Raw genomic sequence first — 24,268 nt, 5'->3', positions numbered from 1 at the left:
AATATTCTTTCAAAATTTTCTGTAGATACTAAATATTAGATTCCTCCTGTTCAAAGGTTAAGGTCAGTAATTTTTCCCATAAAAAGCCCAAATTTTTCCCATAAAAAGCCCATAAAATAACTTTTATTACACCCCACACAAGTGAGAGATCTATAAGAAAACTGAAGTTAACAGGTAGATATATTTAAGTATTGGTAGTTTATCTCACTTTAACAAAACCTTTACAAACCAAAATGAGAACTTCAAAAGTTCAATTTTCATTTCAAAAGTTTTTATTATAGGATATTTTTAAATCAAATATTTTTGACACATTTAAATATATGATTAACAAAGCTTCATTGAAATAAGAAATGTGCTTCTTACAAAGCTGAACAAAAATATAATTTTAATGGGAGAAACTTCCTTCATCACCTAATAGCATAAAAAAAAAGTTTCAACATATTCATACTAATTAAAAATGCAGTAAATCTTTGATTTTGCAGCATAGTTTCTGAAATTGAAGACAATGTCTATCAACGGTATTATTAAACTTAAACATGAAAAACAATTTCTGAAACAGCTCCATAAAGTCTAAGTTAAACAAGTATTGGTATTCTACTAACAAACAAACAAACAAACAAATAAAAACCCACATGGCTTATAGATCAAATATTTATCTTTAGTGTGGCACTCAGGTTTTGAATATAAAAGCGATTTTAAGGTTAGTATTTCAGCAACTTATACAGATAGAATATTTTAATTCATTATATCCTGTTTTCTGTAAGAAAGTTATTTTCATGCACTCGCTATGTTGAGTTTATACTAAGGAACCTCATTGTTGAGTATAAAATAATGTGTGGCTGAAGCTTTCTCCGGTCCCTGTCCATTTAGCATTTTAATTATAGTAGTTTTCCTTTTGCATCTAGGGTATTTGTGTTCAGTACCAATGCACTTTAGTATCTACACAACATTCATTATTTTTAAAATGTTACATGGCATCAAAACATTGCTCTGGTCACTTTGCAGGGCAGTATAGGAATTATTTTTTCTTTTATAAACTCTGACCTGATCCAGTGTGATAACTTTCAGACACCTAAGGTAAAATTTCATTAGAATAATAAGGTCATTACTTCCAAAGGTAGGTGCTAATCACTGGGATTTGGATCTGATGACAATAATTACAGCTTATCCAAAAGTTGCTCACTAAGTTTCTGGAGTAAGCAAAATGTCAAGTCCTTTATAAACTCTGACATAATAATACTGCATTCAATACAATTTCAGTGAAAGGTAAAAATATGCAAGCGATGCAACATTTTATTAATAACCCTCTTAGCTTGAGTTTGGAACTTGCTAAACCTGACTCTCTAATTTAGTAATGTTGAGAACAGTATTCATTTACTTAATAGAAATAAAATCAATCCAAAAGAAGATGCATAGCAGTAGGCTATTTTTAAGAGGTTTTGATGCAACATAACTGTGGGTTTTCTGTCACGGGTGTTAGAAGTGAGCATTCTACATAATGATGTTACCTAGTGTTAAAAAGAAATTTACAGTAATTCTTTACAAAGTCCTAAAAGGATTTTTAAAAACTCAGTAGGAAGGGAATATGTATTTTTTTCATGTTTGAAGGAAGTAAGAATCATTTAGACCAACTATCTCATTTTACATGTGAGGAAAATAAGGCCAAAGAAGGTTAAATTAATCCATTCATTCAACATTTACTTACTGCTTACCTCGTACCAGCACCGTGCTAGGCACTGGGTGTAAAGTAGTGAACAAAGCAGACATGGGCACTGATCTCCTAGAGCTTATGTGAAGATCAAGGGCCTAATAATAATTAGGCATAGGACCCAAGTCTCTTTGCTGATTCTAACAACACATGCAGCCTGTCAATTTACCCTAATAAGTCCAATATTCTTTCCTGGTTTCACATGGGTAGGTAGCTGGTCAAATGAAACTGGCCATTTATTAAAGCCTTACTTATCTAGGAGTGCCACCACAAATTCCCCAGGGAAGACTTGGGGAGGGGGTCCCAAAGGCTGAAAGGGCACCATGACACCAATCTCGAAGTAGAAGGGCTGTAAGTTTAGCTACATAGTAAAAGAACATGAGCTGGAATCAGGAGACCTGAGTTTTAGTTCTGAATCTGCTAGTAACAATGTATGTGACCATAAAAAATATTTTGGGGGACTTTTTCCAACTTTTAATTATGGCTATTTCAAACATGTACAAAATTGGGAGAATAATATTATGAACCCACATGCACAACATGTTGACCATGGTCAATAGTGATCAATATCAATATCCCTCCCTCCACTCCCCTGCCAGATTATTTTGAAGCAAATCTCAGGAACTATTTCATTTTTACCCATAAAAATTTCAGTACATATCTAAAACATAACCACAACACTATTATCAAATTTAAAAATTCCCTATTATACACAGTCAACATTAATATTTCCCAGATTGTCTCAACTTTTTTTTACAGTTGGTCCATTTCAATCAATATCCAAATAAGGTCCATGTGCTATAATCAGTTGATATGTCTCTTTCAATCAGTAGGTTTCCTTTCATTTTTTTTATTTCTTGCAGCTCATGTATTGAGGAACTAGGCTGTTCATTCTGAAGAGGATTTTTTAGGGCAGTGAAACTATTGTGTATGATACTATAATGATGGATACATGCCATTAGGCAGTTGTCCAAAACCATAGAATCTACAACACCAAAAGTGAACCCTAAGGTAAACTATGGACTTTGGGTGATTATGGATGTGTCAATGTAGGTTCATCAGTTGTAACAAATGTATCACTCTGGTGGGGGATGTTGATAATGGGGGAGGCTATACATGTGTGTGGGGAAGGGGTATATGGGAAATCTCTGTACCTTCCTCTCAATTTTGCTGTGAACCTAAAACTGCTCTTAAAAAAAAGTCTTAAACAAAGACACTAGGTTGTTCATCCCGTAGAATTTCTCATTGTCTGAATTTCGTTGATTGCATCTCCATGGTGACATGTCAAAAGAAGTATTTTAAAGGAGAACATGCAGAAGAGATTGGAGGGATGGAATGGGCACGCATCCAAGGAAAAGTACAAAAACCTATAGGAACAGTATCAGAAAAGACTGGTGCTCAAAATGTGCGAGGATTTAAAAAAATACCAGAGACAGAGTTTTTCATTATTTTAATTTATATTCAGAACAACAAAAAGAAACTGCAGTCGGCCTATGTGTGGATGAATATAAAGTAAAAGCCTGCATCAATTCTTTTTTTTCCAATTACAATTACTAATAGTTAAACCAGAAAGGGAAAAACAAATTACAGAATGAGGAAATTGAATCCCAGAGCATTCAAGGAGATAAAAGTACCTAGCTACTGTAAATGATTTCAGTTCTCCTGTCCCAAATTATATCCCAGCATACTCTGAGAACTTATAGAGTTCAATCTCTAAAACCTCTGAAGAATCAGAGATGGAAGAGGATGTTAAGGAAAACTCTGGTAGTCAACACTGGAAAGTAGTAGATGCTACAAACTATAAACAGATTCACTTGATGTCAATGTCAAGCAAAATTCTTAAACACATTGTGAAATGGTTTAAGGGCCCTAGGCGTGGGGAAAAGATACTCATTTAAGAGTCAGTAAGCACTCACAGAAAGCCAAACATGCAAGATTAACCTAATTTCCTTTTTTGATAGGGTTACTGGCCTAGAATATAAAGGGAATACTGTACACACAGAGAAAAATCTGGATTTAAGCACTAAATTTTATAATTCTCTCGTGATGTCCTTTTAGACAACAAAGAAATGTAGGCTAGAATACACTTAGGTGGGTTTGTAACTGGCTGAACATTACTCAAGGTGTGATTAATGGATCAATGAAAAACCATAAGGAAATATTAAATAATTTTTATTGTACTCTATCCTACGTGATGTTCTGTCCCACTTGACATTCGAATGTCTTGAATAAGGAAACTGATGGTATATCTACCAAATTTACAGTTGGCACAAAATTGGAGGGATAAGGAATATACTGGCTGACAGTATCCAAAAATATTTCAACAAGTTAGAAGGATGGGCCAAATCTTAACAGAATGTAATGTAATAGGGATAAATATAAAATGCATGATTGGGGAGATATGACTTAACAAATCATGTGAAAACATTTAGGTATTTTTGTTGATTGCTCAGACAGAGTAAAGGCTGTGATATGACTACTGAAAGAGCTAGTGTGATCTTAGGCTGAATTAACAGAACCATTATGTCCAGGGCAAGGGGAGTGGTAAATTCTACTCTACTTCCCACTGATAGATAAGAGCACGCTTTATTGTGTATCATTGGGATACATTTTAAAAGAAACACTGAAAAAACAGAACATATCCAAAAGACAGAAACCAATTTGGTGAATGTTCCAGAAACTGAGTAGAATGATATAAAGAACTAAGGATGGCTAACCCAGAGAAGAGAGAAATGAACGTCTCTTTATCTTTTGGATTTATTTTGGAAAGTACAAGCAGTGAAACTTTGCATATAGGCTAATATTCTTACTGAAGCCTATGTTTTAACTTTTAAACTGTTATTGTATATTTGATATGTACAAGAGTATAATGTAGCATATACATGTAATTATGAAGCACAACAAATAAAATGAACTGTGACTCACTAGGTCACCTGAGAATGAGAAGAGCATCAAGACCAGGGCAGCTACTGTCTGCCCTATTCTGCTGCTTTTGCCTTAGAGGGAACCACTAGCCCAGATTTGACTTATTGTTCCCTTACTTTTTTATTTTTAAAATGCCATGTATCTCTAAACAATATATCGTTAAGTTTTGTTATTTCTGAGCTTTGTTTTCAGGAATGCACTTACAAAGAAAAAAAGAGTTGGACTCTTAAAATTAACATTGCACTCAAAAATCTCAGTATTCCCGTCAGAGTAAAAGGCGATCCTTGTCACTGCATACTCAGTTGTATTTAAGTCTCACAACTGTGCCCATACCTACTAGTCTTCTTTTGCTTCTCCCCCACCTAGGGTTGCCAGATTTAGCAAACATAAATATAGGCTGCTCAGTTAAATTCCAATTTCAGATAAACAACAAATCTATTTTTAGTATGTTTATCTGAAATTGGGATTTAACTGGGAGTCCTGTATTTTATCTGGCAACTCTACCCTACCCCTAAAATAATTAGGTGGACAATTAATTCTATGATCTGTTCGTGTGTGATAAAGGGACAAAGTGGGAGGAACTGTATGGCCAATGTCATTGTATAAATATTAATCTAAGTATTCAACAGCATTCACTGACTGGGGAAAAAAACTGCACATGTGTGAATTTAGTCAAAGCTTTTCCAGGCAATGCATTCAGTGGATATGCCCAAATGCAAATACTGTATATATGCTATTATGTATACTTTTCAAAAACACTCAGTGAAACAGAGTAGTAAGGTCTATTAACAGCTTCATTATTTTGGCTTAGATTGAACCCCTCAAAAAAACAAAAAGAAGATGGCTACTGTAACAAACTGATAAATCTCTAGATATGTAAACTGACTTATAACCATTATTTATAAAAACGTTTACTTCATTTGTCTTCGTGTTAAAAATGAAGTTAACCTATATAGGTCAAATAAAGATCAATAGCCAACTTTCTGGATAAATATCAATTAAAATTACGTTGTCATTAAAAATGGATTTGGTTACTGTATTTACAAAGTCATTTTAGGACACTTCACTTTATAAAAGGGATATCAGAAATATTTCAGATACATTATTTCTTTTTCAATCAAAAAAACTGATGAGCTTTCTACAATATGAGGTAGAACTTGCTTTTCAATTGTCTCAACATCCTCCCACAACCTGAAGCACTAATGGCTCCTCAATTTGAATGGCAGTCAATACAAGTGTGTATTAAGAACCCGTACAGATCAGATTCCCCAAATAGAAGCCAGTTGCATTCCCTTGCCTGTCTTACTGCAAAACCCACATTTTGAAATCAAGTATAAACATGGCTGACTACCGTAATAGTATAACTTGGTTTTTCAGAGTTTCAGCGAGTGGTTTCTCTCCAGGCAATCATTGAATCATCTTTTCCATCTTCATCACTCATGCACTATGGCTTTAGGGTAATCAGTGCTTAAGTCTACTTTAAAAAAGAACACTGAATTTCTGTAGTTTCAAAGAGTCAGATCCCATAAGCCATCCTACCTCTAGTTTCTCACCCTTTAGCTATAGACAGATCCTTCTGTCTTTTGGGTTTGGTGTTTCTCTTACCTCTTACCTGAGGGTTATCTGAAAAACAAACAAACACAACCTGTAAGCCTTCTGAGAACAGGGTGGAAGGAATGTGCAGACTAAACCTACATTTGCCACCTGCTTCACAGTCAACTAAACAACTAGGAACGCAAAGATCCACTACACAAAATATAAGAGTGATCTCACATTTAACATTTCCATTTCCAGACTACTCATTATACTGGGCAAAAAGAATATACCAAAACAATTGGGCAACACACAGAAAAATGGACTAACAAGGTCTTCTTTTCTTTTTTTTGTCAGTAAGAGGACTCACATTTTAGGTTCTGAGGAAAAAAAGATGGTTGGCTCTGAAGAAGCCTCTTGTCAGGTTGCAAAATTCCTGACAGACTCCTAAGGAGGTAAAAAAGAGTAATGACATGGAAGGAGGAAGTATAGAGTGAGTCGGCTGGAATAAAGCTGGTGGCTTGGCAATCATTTTTCTTATAAAAGATGACTACCAAGGGTTTAACAGAGAATTGTCCTATAGCTTGATTTTGTTTTTATCCACCTCTTTTTGCCTTTGCCATCAGGAAACTATAAAGGTAAGATAAGTTTAAGCAGTACATCAACAAACTAAATCAAGCAGAGCAAAGAACAGCTTGCCTGTACAAAGGTTTGGGATTCTAAGGTCCTTGAGGTGAACAGGAGGTGAGCGCAGATAAGGCCCTAGCTAGTCATTAAAATAAGCAGGTAATTAAAGGGTTTTGATTTCTAAAGCCCAGCAAACTGAAATAGGAAGATCTGATGGCAAACTAAGACCAACACAAAAGTGCTAAGTCTAAACTAGTAATCAGAAAGGTTCTGGTGCTCACAAAACACTGACATGAGGATTTCTTCCCTCACTTAGGCCAGGCAGGAAAACAACAAAAACAAAGCAAAAATCAAAAACAGAACCAAACCTCAGGTTGAAGAAAAATTAAGAACAGTTCAAATTTAGAGAATAAGATACTGTTTTATTTTTTAAATCTTGCTCTAAGTGCATAATATTTAAAAATTTGGTATGCAGCATTGTTCACTGGAATTAAAATGTATATACTGATGCATATATATCATTAATGAATGTATCTATTAATTAATTACGTTGTTATGGCAAGTTTTACTAGATTACATGCTAAGCATAAAACCCCCCACAGAAGGGGGTTTCCCTTGATACATGGCAATACTGGTTTATTAACAAGATTAACAAAAAATGGAGAATATAGTTATGACAGTTATCTAATAGGGAATTAACTGAATCCTCAAGGTGTGAATTACTACTTTTATTATCCTTTGAAAGGCCATTTTAGGTTTTAAATACTATGAAAGCCAAGAAGCAGAATATGTCTAAAATACCTAATGACTATTTTACCATTGATATTAATAGAAATAGATGGAGAGAAAATTTGGCACAATGGCTCTATGTTTTCTGAATATAGGTTTTGTGACAACCTTTTTAAGTGATCTATAATGAAATCAAAGGAAACTTTATAATGAAATATAATTCTATTCATATAGAAAGTAATTACAAACTTAAAGTAGAACTTAAGCAGCTTTATCTTGTCTAAAATGACAAGCTGATATTTCCAAACTGATTTATGTAATTCATGTAGTTTTATGCCATATTCCTGAAAGAATAGCTTGATAATCTATTTATTGACAAAATAAACAGAAAAATATATCAGCTCCCTGGGCCTACTCAAGAATTCTAAACTAAAAACATTCTACCCTGCACGTTTACAATCATTCAATAAATACCCACATTCAAGCAGTAACTCCAGGGTAGGGCAGCTATATCACAATGTCCCAATTTGTCAAAGTGGGTTAGATGAAAGTCACATCTATTAATGATTTAAAGTAATTTCTAGTAAAATCGCAACAGAAACAGATAACTAAATTTATGACTGTCTGGAAAAGTCAATACTAATGCAATTACACTAACTCACTTTGTAACTTACTTTTTAAAAAGTAAACAAGATGTTGGGCTACAGGCCACTTTACAGAAGCTTTATCAAGTTAACGTGCTAATATGATTTTGTAAGTTATCTAAAACATCCAATGGTGTACTAACCTTTTTTTAAATTTTTATTTATTTATTTTTGGCTGCGTTGGATCTTTGTTGCTGCCTGTGGATGGACTCTCTCTAGTTGTGGCGAGCAGGGGCTACTCTTCGTTGTGGTACACGGGCTTCTCATTGCGGTGGCTTCTCTTGATGCGGAGCATGGGCTCTAGGCACGTGGGCTTCAGTAGTTGCAGCACACGGGCCCTAGAGCGTGCGGGATTCAGCAGTTGCAGCGTGTGGGCTCAGTAGTTGCAGCGCCCGCGCCGGCTTCAGTAGTTGTGACTCAGGGGCTCTAGAGTGCAGGCGCAGTAGTTGTGGCGCACGGGCTTAGCTGCTCCACGGCATGTGGGATCTTTCTGGACCAGGGATTGAACCCGTGTCCCATGTGTAGGCAGGTAGGTTCTTAACCACTGAGCCACCAAGGGAGAACCTGTCACAGCCCCCCTTTTTAAAAAATTTAAATAAATCAATTCTATTATCAATGAACTGATTATTCAGACTTTGAGATTCTTTGCTTTTCTCCTTTTGAGTTCACTACTTATCACCAAAGATGGGCAGAGGAACAAAAATTCAAACTAAACCATTTATTTTGTTTTTTAAATTACAGAAAAAAAATTACTGTTATCTCTGATAAAAGGTTTGATGGGAAAGGAAGTTGTAAACTAATGACTGAACTGAGGTTTTGGTGTAACTGGTAACATTTAATTATTCATGTTCTCCCTCAATATCATGAATAATAGAAAACTGGACATATTTCAGTAATTAAGCACTTTAGGTTATAAATTCTACTTCTATGCTTTATGTATCTGAATTTCTACTTCTGCATTCTTTAACATATATTAAAAACTTCATAAATATTCTAGAAAAATCTCAGATTACCCAGAATGCTTACCTACATAAAACAATCTGTAGGCCAAGTTTATTATTAAAGAGATTATTCATCCTTATTTACATCTTAAATAGTAATTACTGAGAATGTAATTTTTCTAATTAGCTACTAGGAATGTATTTTTCCCATTAATTTGATAGCCAAAAGAGGTCTGATTAGCTGGAAAATATTAAAAACTACCACATGCATTCATTGTGAATGCTAGAAAATACCTTTGAAGGGGAAGGGAAAAAAAATAAAGAAACATTGTGTTTCCAATTAGTGGCTTGTAGCCAAAAATATGAATCAGAGTTATACAGCAAAAAAAAAAAAGAAAGGAAAAAAATGTGGCGTAACTAAACAACTGACAACAATCTACAAAACAATTACAGAAAAAAAAAATCTGTGCTCAAGACTTTTTGATGAGGCACAGAAGCCCAAATCAGCAGTGTCTCACATCTTGAGGGGTTTTCCCTTAGGAACAAAGAACATACCCTTTGAAATGGAGTTAGCAGTGTCTGGGATTCCAGCTCTTTCAGTAGCAAGGTCATTTTCTGACCTAGCTACCGTACCATAATCAATTCCATCAAAGCTTAAAAAGAAAAGCATAAAAAATACTGCTTTTTGTTGTTTTCAACAGTGAATTATACATACCCAAATGGCAGGAGAGTCAGCCTCATCATTCTAATAATTCACATTTATAATATAACATCGAAAAATGTTTATAGTTTAGAAAAGTAAAGTGGGAGGAACCTAATGTTTTACATCTCCATTCAAAACCATCATCTAATTACCACAAATTAGTGGAATTCCACTTTTGCTGGCTGACCCCCATTTATGCTGAGCTGTTTTTTAATTTGCAAAATTAGCCTAACTGCCCTACCTAGCTCAAAAAAATTCTTATCTTACAGAATTGCAGGATAAATCAGAAGAGATAATGTAAATAAAAGTACTTTGGAAATGAATGCCCAACATTAATTGAGAGTATGGCATTACCATTCTTTGCATGTTTAACAACATGCAGTACTATATTATTTCTTTCTTATTGGGAATACATTCATTCCTGGAAAAAAGAAAGTTGGTAACAAGGAATTGATATGACTGCAGGATAACTGGCAACACCTCCCAAAGCTTCACTGTTAACACTTAATATTTACTGAGTACAGGATGTCCCCAAGTGATAAAGGTCCCATAAATCCAAACCACTGTCCTTGTCTCAGCCCCCTCCATTTCTTCCCTTCACTTTTATAGGAACTGTATAGGGATGGGGGAAGGGAGTGAAGATTTGAGAGAACCAGGAAGTTCAAAAGTAGAAGAAATTGTGAAGAGAAGTGGAACACCATAGAGCATCCTATCGCCACGTAAACCTTTTGTAGCTGCTACACATCGACTGCAGACATCTCGTCTATGCTGGGAAGTAAGGCAAAGGTTAAAAGTCAACAACCAGGAGCTATGACCTGGGATAAAAATAGGCATAGTAAAGTTTTTCACTTAAAGGAAAAAAGACTGATTTCAGTCATTAGCCTTAATCTCTAAAGCCAATCCAATAAAGATAAAATACCAATTGCAAAATATTGACAAACCCACTCACTTTCACTCACAAAGGTACTAGTTTTATCAAACTACCTATTCATTCCGCTCACCTATCTTCTGCTAATCCAATGACCTACCCCACCTGTGACACTAACCAATCCCACTTACCAATGCATCTGCTATATCCAATTTAACCTCCCACTTACCAATGCATCCACTATATCCAATTTAACCAATCTTTCCCTTATTCCTTCCCAAAGACCCACCCATTCATTATATTTCATCCATCACTGTTCCTTCTCAGTTGTAAGGAACAGCAAGTCATCATGCTGGGGAATCTCTGTACTAATGTCCTTGAGGTAAGCTAGGAAGGAGAAAGCTGGGGGTGAATGGGGTGGAATTGGGGTCAGGAGGAAACCTTCAAACCACCTGCCATTTGGGTAGATAGGTATATTTTAAAATAATGATTTTTTTAAAAACCACACAAATTGTTAATAGTACTGCTAATAACTAGAAAGATAATTTCCTCAGTCTCCCAATTTAAATAAAGACTTGCAGAAACAAATTTAAAAGAGGAATATGGATATTAAGTTCATCCATGGCTAGTCTTTCCAGTTCAAGAGCAATGCCAGAAAGAACACTCCTACCTCTTCTCTTGAGCCTACTTAGTAACCAGGATGCCTGCTTCTGAGAAAGTGGGTTTGAATACAGCTCTATATTCTATTTATTGGTCCTCTAGAGAGCTTGACCTGTGGTTCATAAGAATGCCCATGGTTCAATGAGTCTGTACTGGAGTAGTCTATTACAACTAGTAGTGAGTGGTCAAGTAGGTTTTAAACAGGTATGGCTTGCTCTGTACAGGCTGCCTACTGGAAAACACTGTTAAAGTTTTCTGTCAGTAGTTTCCAAAACTTTTATGCTTCATCCTTGGCCCTTTGTGAAAAAAATTTTATCCTCCCCTCCCCCTTCTTTTTAAAAATTTTAAGGATTAGGATCCTGTGGATAAAGTAAAACCTTTTCTGCTCTTAAGCCTATTTATGCAATGAACATAAAGTTCTCCTTGGGGCATCATCAGAATTTGGTAACCAGAGTTCCGAATAGGATAAACTAATATTAAAATGAAACCGTTCGAATATGATTTAAATAAAAATTCAAGCCAGGAAATTTTAATTTAATCATTTCACAAACTTACAAGCTCACTACATAATATTCTAATTCAGAAAGACAAACACTTTTTGAAAAGTACACACAATATCTTAAGAGAATTCTACTTTGATATTTATTTTTTTAAATGCTTAACCAAATGTGGTTTCATTTTTTATGTCTTTTAAGACTTCTATAAATCAATTTACAAATATGTAAGAACTATCCTTGCCCGAACCATGTGCTCCAGCTCGAGGTTTGGTAAAACAAAACAGACTGAGTTCCTGGCGAAACATGGCATAAAATGCAGAGAGCGGTTCCAATATCTTTTTGCCTGCCTTTTAGACTAGGATAGCCAACATAGCCCAACCCGCATCTCTCCAGCCGCCCCCACCAGGAGGCATCAGCAGCACTCCCCAAGAGAACGTCCTGTGGTGACAGAACATTCTAGATCTGTGCTGCCCAAAGCAGTAGCTGTAAAAATTACTTACGTTATAGTTGTGTATAGAAACGGATACCAATATTGGCTAAATCACTAAAAGATTAACCACCTCAGTTAAACTGAGATTAATTATGCATATTTAGAAGTTATTACTATACCATACAATTTAACAAGCATGAGCACCAAAAACAAACATTAACACAAACATTAATATATAAACTACCAGTTTATATATCCTAAATATTTCTTCAACATCCTTATTTTTAGCAAAACAAACATATTTATAACTTAAAACTATTTTAGTTGTTTGAATTCTGAGGTTTTTAAGAGATAAAAAAATAGAAGGACATAATAAAGACCCATACAACTATGCAGTCGTTACCTTTCGTTTCCCATTTATTCAAAGGCTGCAAAAGAAAGATAACCTTTCCTATTAAATTTCTAAACTGTTCTCTCAAATTAGAATGAAAGGTCCAAACATTCTTTCTACAACCTACAGAAATCATTTTTGCTAGAGGCCAGATTATTTATTTGGTAGTTGCTGATGAATCAAGGTACTTTTAAGTCACTTCACATTTGCATATATTTCTTAAATGGTCACTCTTGATCTTGAAGTTTATTCTAGCTGATATGACAAATGGATGGCCACTGGATGCCAGTGATGTAATGCATTCAATCTTCAAGACAATGACTAACAATGGAACTGAGAAAATTAGTATGAGAAAAATGTTGCCTAAACATGTTCCTGTTAAATTCTGTATGTTTAAAATGTTTGGAGGCAAAAAGGTTTTGTGGACTTAAAACCGACTGACACTAATGGAATGCCAAGCTGTAAACTGCCAGACAGCTGCGGCTGGTAATAAAATGCTAAGACCTGAAGAGCTTTAGCAGAACCTGATTATATGGTAATCCTAGTATCTGAGAAGGCGAAAGAGCTAGAAGAATAACTGATAGGTTGGTTGCTATAGTAACCAAGATAAATTTGTATACTGACTGGGGAAAAACATTGGGGTTGCCATCAGGTATGAGGCCCACATTATGTCTTATGTGCTTTTTCCACAATCTTGAATCCCGAGATGACAGACTAACACAAAGACTGCTCAGTTTGAAATAAGAGAATAGATAAGGTTCCGCTCCGAAGAGTAAGAAAAGCACCCAATTAAAGGTTTAGCCTGTTAGCAGAATAATATCTGACAGCTAGGGAGGAATAAACCTTGTGAAAGTTTGTAGAAATTAGCTTAGCTCTGGGTAGAAAACAAATGTAGGTTAATTATCAATTCAGGTTAAATACCTACAATTTTTATTACTTTAAATTTTGTTTGAGGGAATTCTTATAGGCTATTAATCTCTTACAGAAAGGGTTGTTTAATTCACTGTGTAGGCATGTACCTAAAACAATGCTAAATAGTATGATTTGTCTGGTCTCAGTTACCCATGCCCCAGAAGCAGCCTTAGAACCTGGTCTCTCTATCTTGGCTGCTGGGGCTACTTTCACCACCTACTCCATCTCCATCACCTCCTCCACCACCTCCTCCTCCTCCTCCTCCTCCACCACCACCACCACCACCACCACCACCACTCCTTTCCTCCATACCCCAGGAAGTAATTACCAGAACTGCAGGCAGAGCGTGAGGAGGAAACAAACAGCCTCTTCAAGGTGCTTGCCCGGCAAATTCACCTGACTTTGTCAAAATCAAAACAATGAACTAAAGAGAACACATGGATTGTCATGTAATGTAAAGGTTACACAAGTCTCAAATATCAACAATTAGAAGTTATTTTTTGTTCTGTAGGATCACCACTGAATGGTCAACATCCTAAAACTATTAGGTTTTTAACATTTTTAAAGATCAAATTTTATCTACCCTATTTTATGAAGTAGGTGATCAAAAGAACAGAATAAAGTTTTCAGTTTACAGGAGTTTGTACAGATTCAAATTGAGCCCCCAAATTGCAGTACTGGTTTGGACTGTCCCACCTCAATGGGTCACCAAACTGACAGTTTGAGGCCACTAAATTTAGAGCTTGAATTTACTAATTAATATGCAGAAGGTTTTTCCCCCACTTCTATATGATGCTACATGGATGTGATAAAACAGCATATGGAAATATATTTCTATCATCCACAAAGCCAATAGCAATCAAATATAATCCATGATTAAATACAATTTATGCCTAAATGCTAACCCATGAACAGCCATTTTTAAGGACTCTTTCCTTAAGTAACCCATAGCACACAAATACCTTTTTAATTGAAACTTGAATCAATTTTCAATTCAGAGAGAAATGTTTCTGATGCCTAAGTGAGAAGCTGAATTTTCAACAAAGGCAGCTATGCAAGTTTTTATTTTTCAGACCAAACAATTCTTTGGGGCAGTTTGATCTCAGTTCTCATAACTTAAAAATCAAGATTTTGTCATTACTCCAATCTAAAATAATATACTGTGACTCCAGGGATATCAGCTCGGTGCTTTGTGACCACCTAGAGGGGTGGGATAGGGAGGGTGGGAGGGAGGGAGATGCAAGAGGGAAGAGATATGGGGATATATGTATATGTATAGCTGATTACAAGTATAGCCAAAATACAAATATTTTGGTTGCCAACACAAAAATAAAGAATGCTCAAAATGTCACATTTAATTTTATAACATGTTTCAATGCCAGCCTTTAGTATGTGTATGTATAATCCACACAAATTAGCAGGAACATTCATTTCATATATAATTTACCCAGTAAATATTTAATTTCAAATCTACGGGTCTTGAATCATGTACCAAATACCATCCAGTCTGTTAAACTCTCCTCGAATTAAAGATGAGGAAATGAAATGACTCATAGTCCAGGGCTTTTTTCTACTATACTAAACTTCCTCCTCCCTTTCCTGCTTTATCAAAAGACAGCACGATAGCAGAAAAGAACTCTAGACTGTGAAACTGATCTGGATTCTAGTCCTAACTTTGCCATTAGTTTGCTGTGGCACCTTGGACAAGTCACTTTACTTTTTCCAGGCTTTGGCTTTCACAACATTTTACGTGAAGGAGTTTAACTAGATGTCCCTTCCAGCTGTAACATGCTATGATCTTATAACATTCCTATCTGACAAAACAAGATACACATTCTTGAAAGAAAAAGTGGGAATTTCTAGCCAAGAGAGCTGAAAAGTTTGTGCTGCTAGTTCTAAATATATGCATCAGTTCAATTTAGCAAGTTAGTCCTAAAGCATTTTACTCCAGCATCTCTTGCAGGAGGTTACCCTGTATAAACACACACACACACACACACACACAGCACACACCCAGTATGGGGCAGCTATGATGTACTAGAAAAAATACTGGAGTAGGAGTCCGAAGAACTGGTTTCAAATCCCAGCTTTCACTTATAAGCTGTGTCTCCTAGGCCAATTCATTAACCTCTCTGAGTCTAAGGTTCCTCATTAAAATGGAGATAAGAATAAGGAAACCTGACTTAAAATACCAATCAAAATAAAGCATTATAAGTGATGTACACTGCAAAGCTGTACAAGTGGAGATGATCTGCCACTGTGTTATAGTAGGGTGCATTCGAATCAAGCCTTTCTATAAACAACTGGGCTTATTTTTAACTTATTAAATTTGCTTTCAAAGAGTAGAATAACAAAGCTGAAGACACCACCGGAGGGGGAAAAGAAGAAATAAATCAATTTTAGGAAATGGATTGTTTATCTGGATTCTGCTGATTAACAAAACACGAGATAACTCTCAACAGTCTGCTCAGTTTACTACAATTTGGTGAAATGGTCTGTGTACTCTAGAACGCGCAATGCAAGGAACATTTCTTAAAGTGCCCAAACTCAGTCTGTTAACCTCTTAGAGTTTGTACGGTGTGCTACTCCAAGTGTATCTCAAGGCAGAGAGGATATTTCTAATGACCAGATATCTAGTGATACCACGTGTTTCCACAAATCAAGATTTCTCACTGCATTTCTAGGTTGTTAGTTACCCAGCCAAGTCTCCTCACAGCACCTTATGCAAAATGACAAAAACTGTCACAGAGGACAGAGGAAATGCTAATGATGCCAACCTTGTGCAGTCCTCCCAGTACTGCTAGTTCTTTTCAGGTGCAATTCTCCAGATGAGTCTAATTCTCTTCCAAATCCCCTCACTAACCCAGGATGGAGCTGTAAAATTCACAGACTAACAGCAGTTTTATCCACAGAGCTCAACACTCTCAATATATGGGCAGGTTAGAGTTAAAATCAGAAGGCTGGGTCCCAAGAGATGTTTTTACTTTTAACCTAGCATATCAAAGGATCAAAGTGCTTGAGAAACTATATTATCCCATGAGGGAAGAAGTGACTCTATCAATTCTATCAAAATGACTCATTCGGTTTGGATACGTTAAATAACTCCAAGTTCTGCATACTTCCTCCCAAAGTAAGCACTGTGTGAAGTTAAGTTTGCTAATTCCAAGAAAGTAAGGAGAAGGGAATGAACATTGCAGTTCTTTCTCTGTGCCAGGTACTGGACTACTAGGCAATTTACACAGGTCCTGATGTAGCTGTCCTTCAAACTTAAATTTCTTGTATTCATTGAAAAGGAACAATATTCACATAGCTCTAAATTGATTAAATCATACATGTCGACGGTTATTTCCCTTCCCCCTCCACACACACACACACACACACACACACACACACACACACACACCAACTAAAGGATTAGGTCTCTTATTTAACCTGAATTGACAGTTCATTACTTTAAAGGGAATACCACAAAGACAAAATTTAATTTCAGGGGGCTCCAATGTACTTGGAAATCCAAGTGAATTTTCCATCCTCTAACATCTAGCTATGAACTTGTTTCATATACTGAACTTGAAGGAGATACAATGCCATCTCAAGATTGGCCATTGCAGCCCCCAAATCCCATAACAGTGATTTGAAGGTTGGTGGAAACACACTCATCAGCGATCTACCAACGTAGAAAGTTCTCTCGGATTTTGTTGCTGTAACTTTTGAGGTATATATTATATATAATACATATTAGGTTTTAGAACGACTTCTAGAATGTACAGATAACATTATTTGCATTAAGATATTTCTTCCACGGGTAAGCTTGCAAATTGAAGGCAGCTGACTCCTGGAACCATATTAGTGACTTACATTAACATACAAATTTTACCGATTTTCAAGTTCTTATAGCATGAAAATGTATTTCACTGCCTCTAGTTCCACAAAAGCCCAGTAGAAGAGTTCGGTGAAATCGCTTTAAACATATTCCAACTTTGAAAAGTGGAGGAGTGGGTAAGTAGAAGTCCCAGGCAAGCGAAGCATTCCAACTACTCTACTTCCTGCTCAGAATCTCCCATATTAATCACCACTAAAACATCTTGCAGAATTAGATAAAGAGCACAAAGCTGTGGCTCTCCTTCTAACCACAGATTACTCAGCATTTGTTTGTATCTCTGTAGTCCGTTGTGCACATTTATGTCCGGCTACCCTTTTAAGACCGCATTCTCCCTAATGGCAAAGGACCTTGTCTTCGATTTCCTTTGCCTCACGGCAAGGTGCTATTTTAATAAAACACCGTGGATCTAGAGTACATCACGTAGAGGACTTTCCTACGTAAACACCCAATCTTCCCCCCCCACCCCGCGCTCCGCTCCTTTTCTTTTTGTGCAACGAAGAGAAGAAGGCAAAATAGGGAGAGGTACAGCCACCTCTGAAACGAATAGGTAAGTTAGCGGCAAAAGAAAAAAAAAAACTGGGCACTGTAATTTCTCCTGTTGCTGCTCCTTTAAACTATGGCCCCCAAGGCTAAAACGGATGTTTCAAAAGTAAGCTCTGAACCCCACAAATACAAATCTCCGGCTCTCAGGTTCGTAAACTGTCCCACCTCGCAGAAAGCTGGACAAGACAAGAAAGGAACCCCTGGGGCCGTTCACCAGGGAAAAGAGGAGGGTTTGCCCGAAGTGGCCAATCGCCCTCCCCCGACTCTCTCTTAAGTGCCCGAGGGAGGCGGAGAGGAGCAGCGGTGGCAGACACAGCGGGCCCTGGGAGGGGTGTAGGGGGGAAGGCACGGGGGAAGGCACAGGGGAAGCCGGGGGACAGGGACGCCCGGCTTGTGGGCCATGGCTCCCGTTACTTACCCTACAGGGTAGCCGCCCCCTAGGTGCACATCTTCAGGGGCATCAAAGAATTCCTCGGTGTCGCTTTCCGACGCCATTTATAGGACACACCCGCGGGTGAGGCCGGCGCCGCCTGGAGGGAGGGTGACTCTCGTCTCCTCCTCGTCGTCCTCCACCCCGGCGAGGCCGTGGGGAGGTGGGTCCCGGGGGAGGATGAGGAGGGAGCAGACGATCTGAAGTGAGGAGCCGGACAGTGGCAGGGGGCCGCCGGCAGCTGCCGGACTGAGGGAATGACCAGCAGTGCGGCCGCCTGAGGAGGCGCCGGTGGGTTCAGGGACTGTTGCTGCCGCCGCTCCCGGCGATAGGTGTACGAGGAGAGCGAGAGAAGAGGCGGTGGCTCTCCTCAGTGGGGGAGGGGGGCGCGCCGACGACAGCAGCTCCAATTTCTCCCGCAGCTGCAATTACAGCAGCTGGGAAAGCTAGTTGCCTGCAAAATACGGACGCTCACCAACCCTCGCGAGATTTCAGGAGGGACAAGTAAAGCGTAGGCGGGGCGAAGAGGAGGCGGGGGCGGTTCCTGGGAAGCAGCGCTCAGATTTCTTGTACTCGAGAAGCCTATCAAAACGGCGCAAGCGCGCTGAGGGCGTTCGGTGAGAGCCGGAAGTAGCGGGGAAGGGTGGGGATGAGCGTCCTGAGGGGAGGAGTCTAGAATCCGCGCAGGAGCGGCGAGGTGCCCCGGCATTGTGAGAGCGCGCCCGACGTAGGTGGGGCCTGGCAGAGTGTCCTACCCACTAACTCTGTAGTTCCAAAGAGGCATTTTTAGAGGGGTGATTTGGGGTCTGCTTTTTTTCTTACACGGAAATGCTGTCGGGAAAAGTTGGCATTGTGGTTTGAATTTACGTCGTTTTAATTTATCCAAGCGCGGAATATCCCACCCTAGGGAGTAGGCAGGTCCACCTCCTCTAGCGTTACGGGCATAACCCGTCCTATTTACTACAAGCTCTCTAATTGAGATCCCTAGATACGATCCTGCCGGCCAGAGGGTGGGGTCCAAGAGAGATACGTGGGGAGCGTGCCAGTTGTGTGGAGTAATGATGGATTTGTTGCTGGAGCTGAGCCACTGTAGGGCCTCCGGTTACCTTCTTCCTACAAATATGCAGTTTTGCCCACACTTAATGCGAGAGAAATTCTTACATACTGGCCAAGATGTGCGTCAGTCAAATGGTAAATATATATTGAGCAGGTTCCGTTGCAAGGCTAAGAGCTAGTAACTTAATTCTAATCCTCGACTGCCCAATGTCCAGTGATGAAAATAGAAAGGTGCTTTTAAAAAGACCAAGATGTTCTTTCTTAACGCATCATGGACCATCAAAGTGATAATACTGACTTTCTATGTGATTGGGAAGCACATTTACTTTTCCCACTGCCATGACAGGAAGGTACTCTGATCCGTTTGCGGCCTCAATTGTTGCTTAAGATGGTCGCAGAAAAGACAAGTGGGACCAGGGGCATGGCCTCAGGCTGGAATGGGGCTCTAGATTCCTCCGGAAAGCAACCAGGAAAATATCTGGAGTTGTGTCAAACCAAATGTCATATATTGTGTATTCTTTAACACCCTAGAAGTTCAGGGAAAATGCTGCATAATGAAATAGGGTAATATTTTTTGCAGTAAACCATATGATTATTCATACGTGGTAAACAAATACCAGTAAATAGCCTCCTTCAGTTCAGATCAGCTACTACTGTCAGGTAAGTTTAGGTTAGAGTAATTTGACTGTCAATAAGTTACTAAAAGTACAAAACAAAAATGTTTGGTTTCCAGAGCTTTTGGGATTTAAGGATTGCACATGAGGGGTTTGTGGATCCTTGTGAGGACATGACTTTTGGCACTGTCCAATAATTATTAGCTTTTTTTTTGTTTAAAAATATTTATTTAGGGCTTCCCTGGTGGCGCAGTGGTTAAGAACCTGCCTGCCAACGCAGGGGACACGGGTTTGAGCCCTGGTCCGGGAAGATCCCACATGCCGCGGAGCAACTAAGCCCATGCGGCACAACTACTGAATCTGCGCTCTAGAGCTTGTGAGCCACAGCTACTGAAGCCCGTGCTCCGCAACAAGAGAAGCCACCGCAATGAGAAGCCTGCACACCTCAACCAAGAGTAGCCCCCGCTTGCCACAACTAGAGAAAGCCCAGGAGCAGCAACGAACACAGCCAAAAATAAAAATAAATAAAATAAATTTATTTAAAAAATATATTTATTTGGCTGCATCGGGTCTTAGTTGTGGCATGGGGGATCTTTTAGTTGTTGCATGTGAGCTCTTTGTTGCGGCATCCGGGATCTAGTTCCCTGACCAGGGATCGAACCCTGGCCCCCTACACTGGGAGCATGGAGTCTTAGCCACTGGACCACCAGGGAAGTCCCTAGCTTTTATGTGTTTTAAACATGTTAATTTCCTAGGTATGGAAATATATCTCAAAGTACTAACTTTTTATTTTGTTGCTCACTAGGAGAGATATGCTATTTTCCTTATGGATTATGGAAAGATACAAGTAAATAAACTACCTGAATTTATTTTCTTCCTAGCTTTGTGATAGTGAATTTACATTTGCCTTAAAAATTAAAGTTTGGTGTCATGTATTATTCTAGGTGCTGAGGATAATTCAAAGATGAAAAAGACAACTTAGTTCCTCTCTTCCAGAAGCTCACAATCTAGCAATGGAGGAAAGCAGAGTCCTAATTTGGTGTTTTTTTTCACTATACCATACGACCTCTCTTGGACCTTTTAAGGTACCTTAAACATTATACTTAGAAAAAAGTTAAAATGAAATAGGAAAGATTAAGCTGATAACATTTTTAGAGCTGTTAAAATTATGTAAATGCTTTTATCAATTTTATGAGAAAGTGAATTTCTGGGAACATCAAAACACATGTGTACCACCTATGATCATTTTTAAAGATGTCAGAAGATGTGTTTGTTTTGCCTGAAACATCTGTTCTTGAGTTTTAAAGCAGCAGGTTTTAGGCTTAGTCCAAGGCAGTGGTTTTGAAGCCTTTCTCCTTATTAGAAATGGAACCCTTTAATCAAACCTAATTTCATGCAAAAGTCCACATATCATAAAAATAAAAACTATTTTAGTTGAAGCAGGGATAGTTCAGGTTCCTGCCTGCTTGGCCTTCCTTGAGTCTCAAGAGACTGCTGCAAGGCTCCATCAAAAAAAAAAAAAAAAGAAAGAAAGCTATTGGTCCAAAGCAGGGGTTGGCAAATTATGGTACTGGTACACTGGACAAATCTGTCCTGCTGTCTCTTTTTGTAAATAAAGTTTTACTGGAACACAACCAGCCCTATTTGTTTATATATTGTGTATGTTTGCTTTCAGAGCAGAGTTGAAAAGTGGGGACAGAGACTTTATGGCCCTCAAAGCCTAAAATATTTACCCTCAGGCTCTTTGCAGAAAAATTTTGCCATCCCCTGATCCAGAGGATACTATTTTCTAGGGTAACTGAGAACTGAGATTACACTCAAATTAAATGGTTGTTTGAATTAGTTTCACAACAGAATTGTATAATGGCACAAAATTATACGTATAGATAAAAATGAGAATAAAACATTTTACCACCTGGCTCATTTCCAATGACTATAAAAACTGTACAGGTCTAAGGCCAAGGTGGGTTTAAGGAAACTTTTTATGCCTCCTTATCTGCACAGCATAAACTCTACTTAGGAGTTTCAAAGGCTAGGGTCACAGCCAGTGTATAGAACAGCTTGTCTGTGGGATAATTGCTCTCTCCTCTTGTCAAGAATAATACAAAATGGCGGTATCCTTGGAGCCAGTTTTGCTCCAACCCCAAGGATAATCACTCAAAACATCAGTAACAAAACTGTAATGCATGTAGGCTTTTGTTATAAACAAGAGCTAACATGATAACTCAGGGGAAAACTTTTTATGTACAGGGTTAGGTGATTTGAGATAGAATATTGACATGAAAAGATTTAATATTGTAATCTCTGTGAGAGTTTTTGTGGATTTTGAAGTATCAGAATCCATGAAAAAAATCATTCTGAAACTGGCCACAGTTTGTCAGGGCCAGGACTAAATTCTGTAATCATCAACTTTCAATTATCTGTTTGAAAAGTCAGTTGTGTTACAGATTATAATAGTACAAATTCAAAAAATCTATTTGGCTTTGGAATTTTTATATCTTTTTCAGGTCTACTCCACCTTCTTAATGATGGTTTATGTTCATATTAAAATGAATTTTCAATCTCTGAGCACACAAGAACTGAAAGTGGAGAATGGTAGTCTAGAATGTGTCAAGAGACACAGAAAAGCCAGCCTGACACTTAAAATGTGTTAGTATTGTGCAATGGAATGTTTTGTAGCCATGTATTACTATTCAGGACCCTGGAAGAAAGCTAACTGGAATGATCTTAAACAAAAAAAGGGAATTTGTTTGCTAACATAGTCAAGTACAGACTGCTCTAACACTTGTCTATTCCTTTGTGACTAATATATTAGAGACAATTTAAGCGGAAGGTGAATTTTGCATTTGCTTATGTGCAGTTTTGTCAGCCAGAAACAGGTGAAAACAAAACTACACCCAGATGAATCAAGTTGCGTAGGAATACACAAAATACACGCACTCAGACCTCAGACGTCTACCAGTTGCCTCACTTCATTGTGTGTTTTGAGTCACACCCATCCACATCGAGTGTTACAGCTTTCCATCTGATTTCAGATAACCCTCCTTCCACCACTTCACAATAATTCACAAGTTGCAACCCTTCTGATAACCCATTTCCACAAGCAAACTTTAGTTCTTTTTCAAAATAAAGCACCATATTTATTGTAGTATTTATGTATTTCTTAACCATTTAACATGTAAAACTGCTACCATTTTCATTAGGTTTGTATCTTTTTGTGTATGTGTCACTGACAGTTCTTGAATGTTGCACTCATAGCCCCATTTCCCCCATAAGCCCTGTGGTTTTTATTGAACAACTTTGCATAGCGCAGTAATTTTGTGGAAAAGCATATGTTGTCTTTTTTAAAAATTTATTTACTTATTTTTGGCTGCATTGGGTCTTCGTTGCTGCGCGTGGGCTTTCTCTAGTTGCGGCGGCCGGGGCTACTCTTCGTTGTGGTGCGCGGGCTTCTCATTGTGGTGGCTTCTCTTGTTGCGGAGCATGGGCTCTAGGCATGCGGGCTTAGTAGTTGCGGCGCATGGGCTTAGTAGTTGTGGCGCACGGGCTTAGTTGCTCCACGGTGTGTGGGATCTTCCTGACCAGGGCTCGAACCCATGCCCCCCGCATTGGCAGGCGGATTCTTAACCACTGTGCCACCAGGGAAGTCCCCATATGTTGTCTTATAGCAGCACAGACTATAGTCCAGATGAAGTAGCTTTAGGCGTGGCTGGATCCAGGGTCTAAGATATATCAAAACTTTCTCTTTCTGTCTGCCTCTCTTCTTTGCTTATCTCCGCTTCTTTTTGTGCTTTGGCTTCAATTTTCCTATCACAGACAGCTTCCTTTTTGTACTCAGCAAAGATGGCTGCAAGCAACTTCAGTTTATAATGTCTTAATAAGTCTCAATCCCAAAGGAAGTAAAACTTTCTCTTGGTGTTGATATATTAAATCTCAGGGTCTATGTTGATTGGTCTTAGGAAACCTCTCTGGGTCAACTGATTCCCTACCACACACCATGTGGGGAGAGACTACTGTGATCATCTTCCTCACTAGGACCACACGGAGTATGCAATGGATGTTTTTTTCAAGAAAGGGTCACTGGCAGACAGGAACAATGTGCTAACCACCAGCTGTTAAGGGGTAAGTCTCTATATTCATTGACATGACAGGAGCTCATGATGCATTAAATGAA

At 38.2% G+C, this 24,268-nt stretch overlaps 1 protein-coding gene and 1 long non-coding RNA gene across 2 annotated transcripts in view; one reads left to right on the top strand and one right to left on the bottom strand.

Moving 5' to 3' along the window:
* The window catches only part of WDR44 (WD repeat domain 44), an 83,071-nt gene extending 64,213 nt beyond the window's left edge, over nt 1–18,858 (bottom strand). The window contains exon 1 of the mRNA XM_082609118.1: nt 18,413–18,858. Coding sequence (XP_082465244.1) covers nt 18,413–18,489 — 77 coding nt within the window. The 5' untranslated portion in view covers nt 18,490–18,858. The remainder of the gene's footprint in view (nt 1–18,412) is intronic.
* Nucleotides 18,859–21,050: 2,192 nt separating this feature from the next.
* LOC309796574 overlaps nt 21,051–24,268 on the top strand; it is a 47,931-nt gene continuing 44,713 nt past the window's right edge. Inside the window, exons 1-2 of the long non-coding RNA XR_014292477.1 lie at nt 21,051–21,179; nt 24,054–24,216. This is a non-coding gene — a long non-coding RNA (uncharacterized lncRNA). The remainder of the gene's footprint in view (nt 21,180–24,053; nt 24,217–24,268) is intronic.

This window comes from Mesoplodon mirus, assembly GCF_964341445.2.
Source record: "Mesoplodon mirus genome assembly, chromosome: X".
NCBI lineage: Eukaryota > Metazoa > Chordata > Mammalia > Artiodactyla > Ziphiidae > Mesoplodon > Mesoplodon mirus.
Note: the sequence above shows the minus strand (reverse complement) of the source record. Positions and strands in the feature narration are given on the sequence as shown.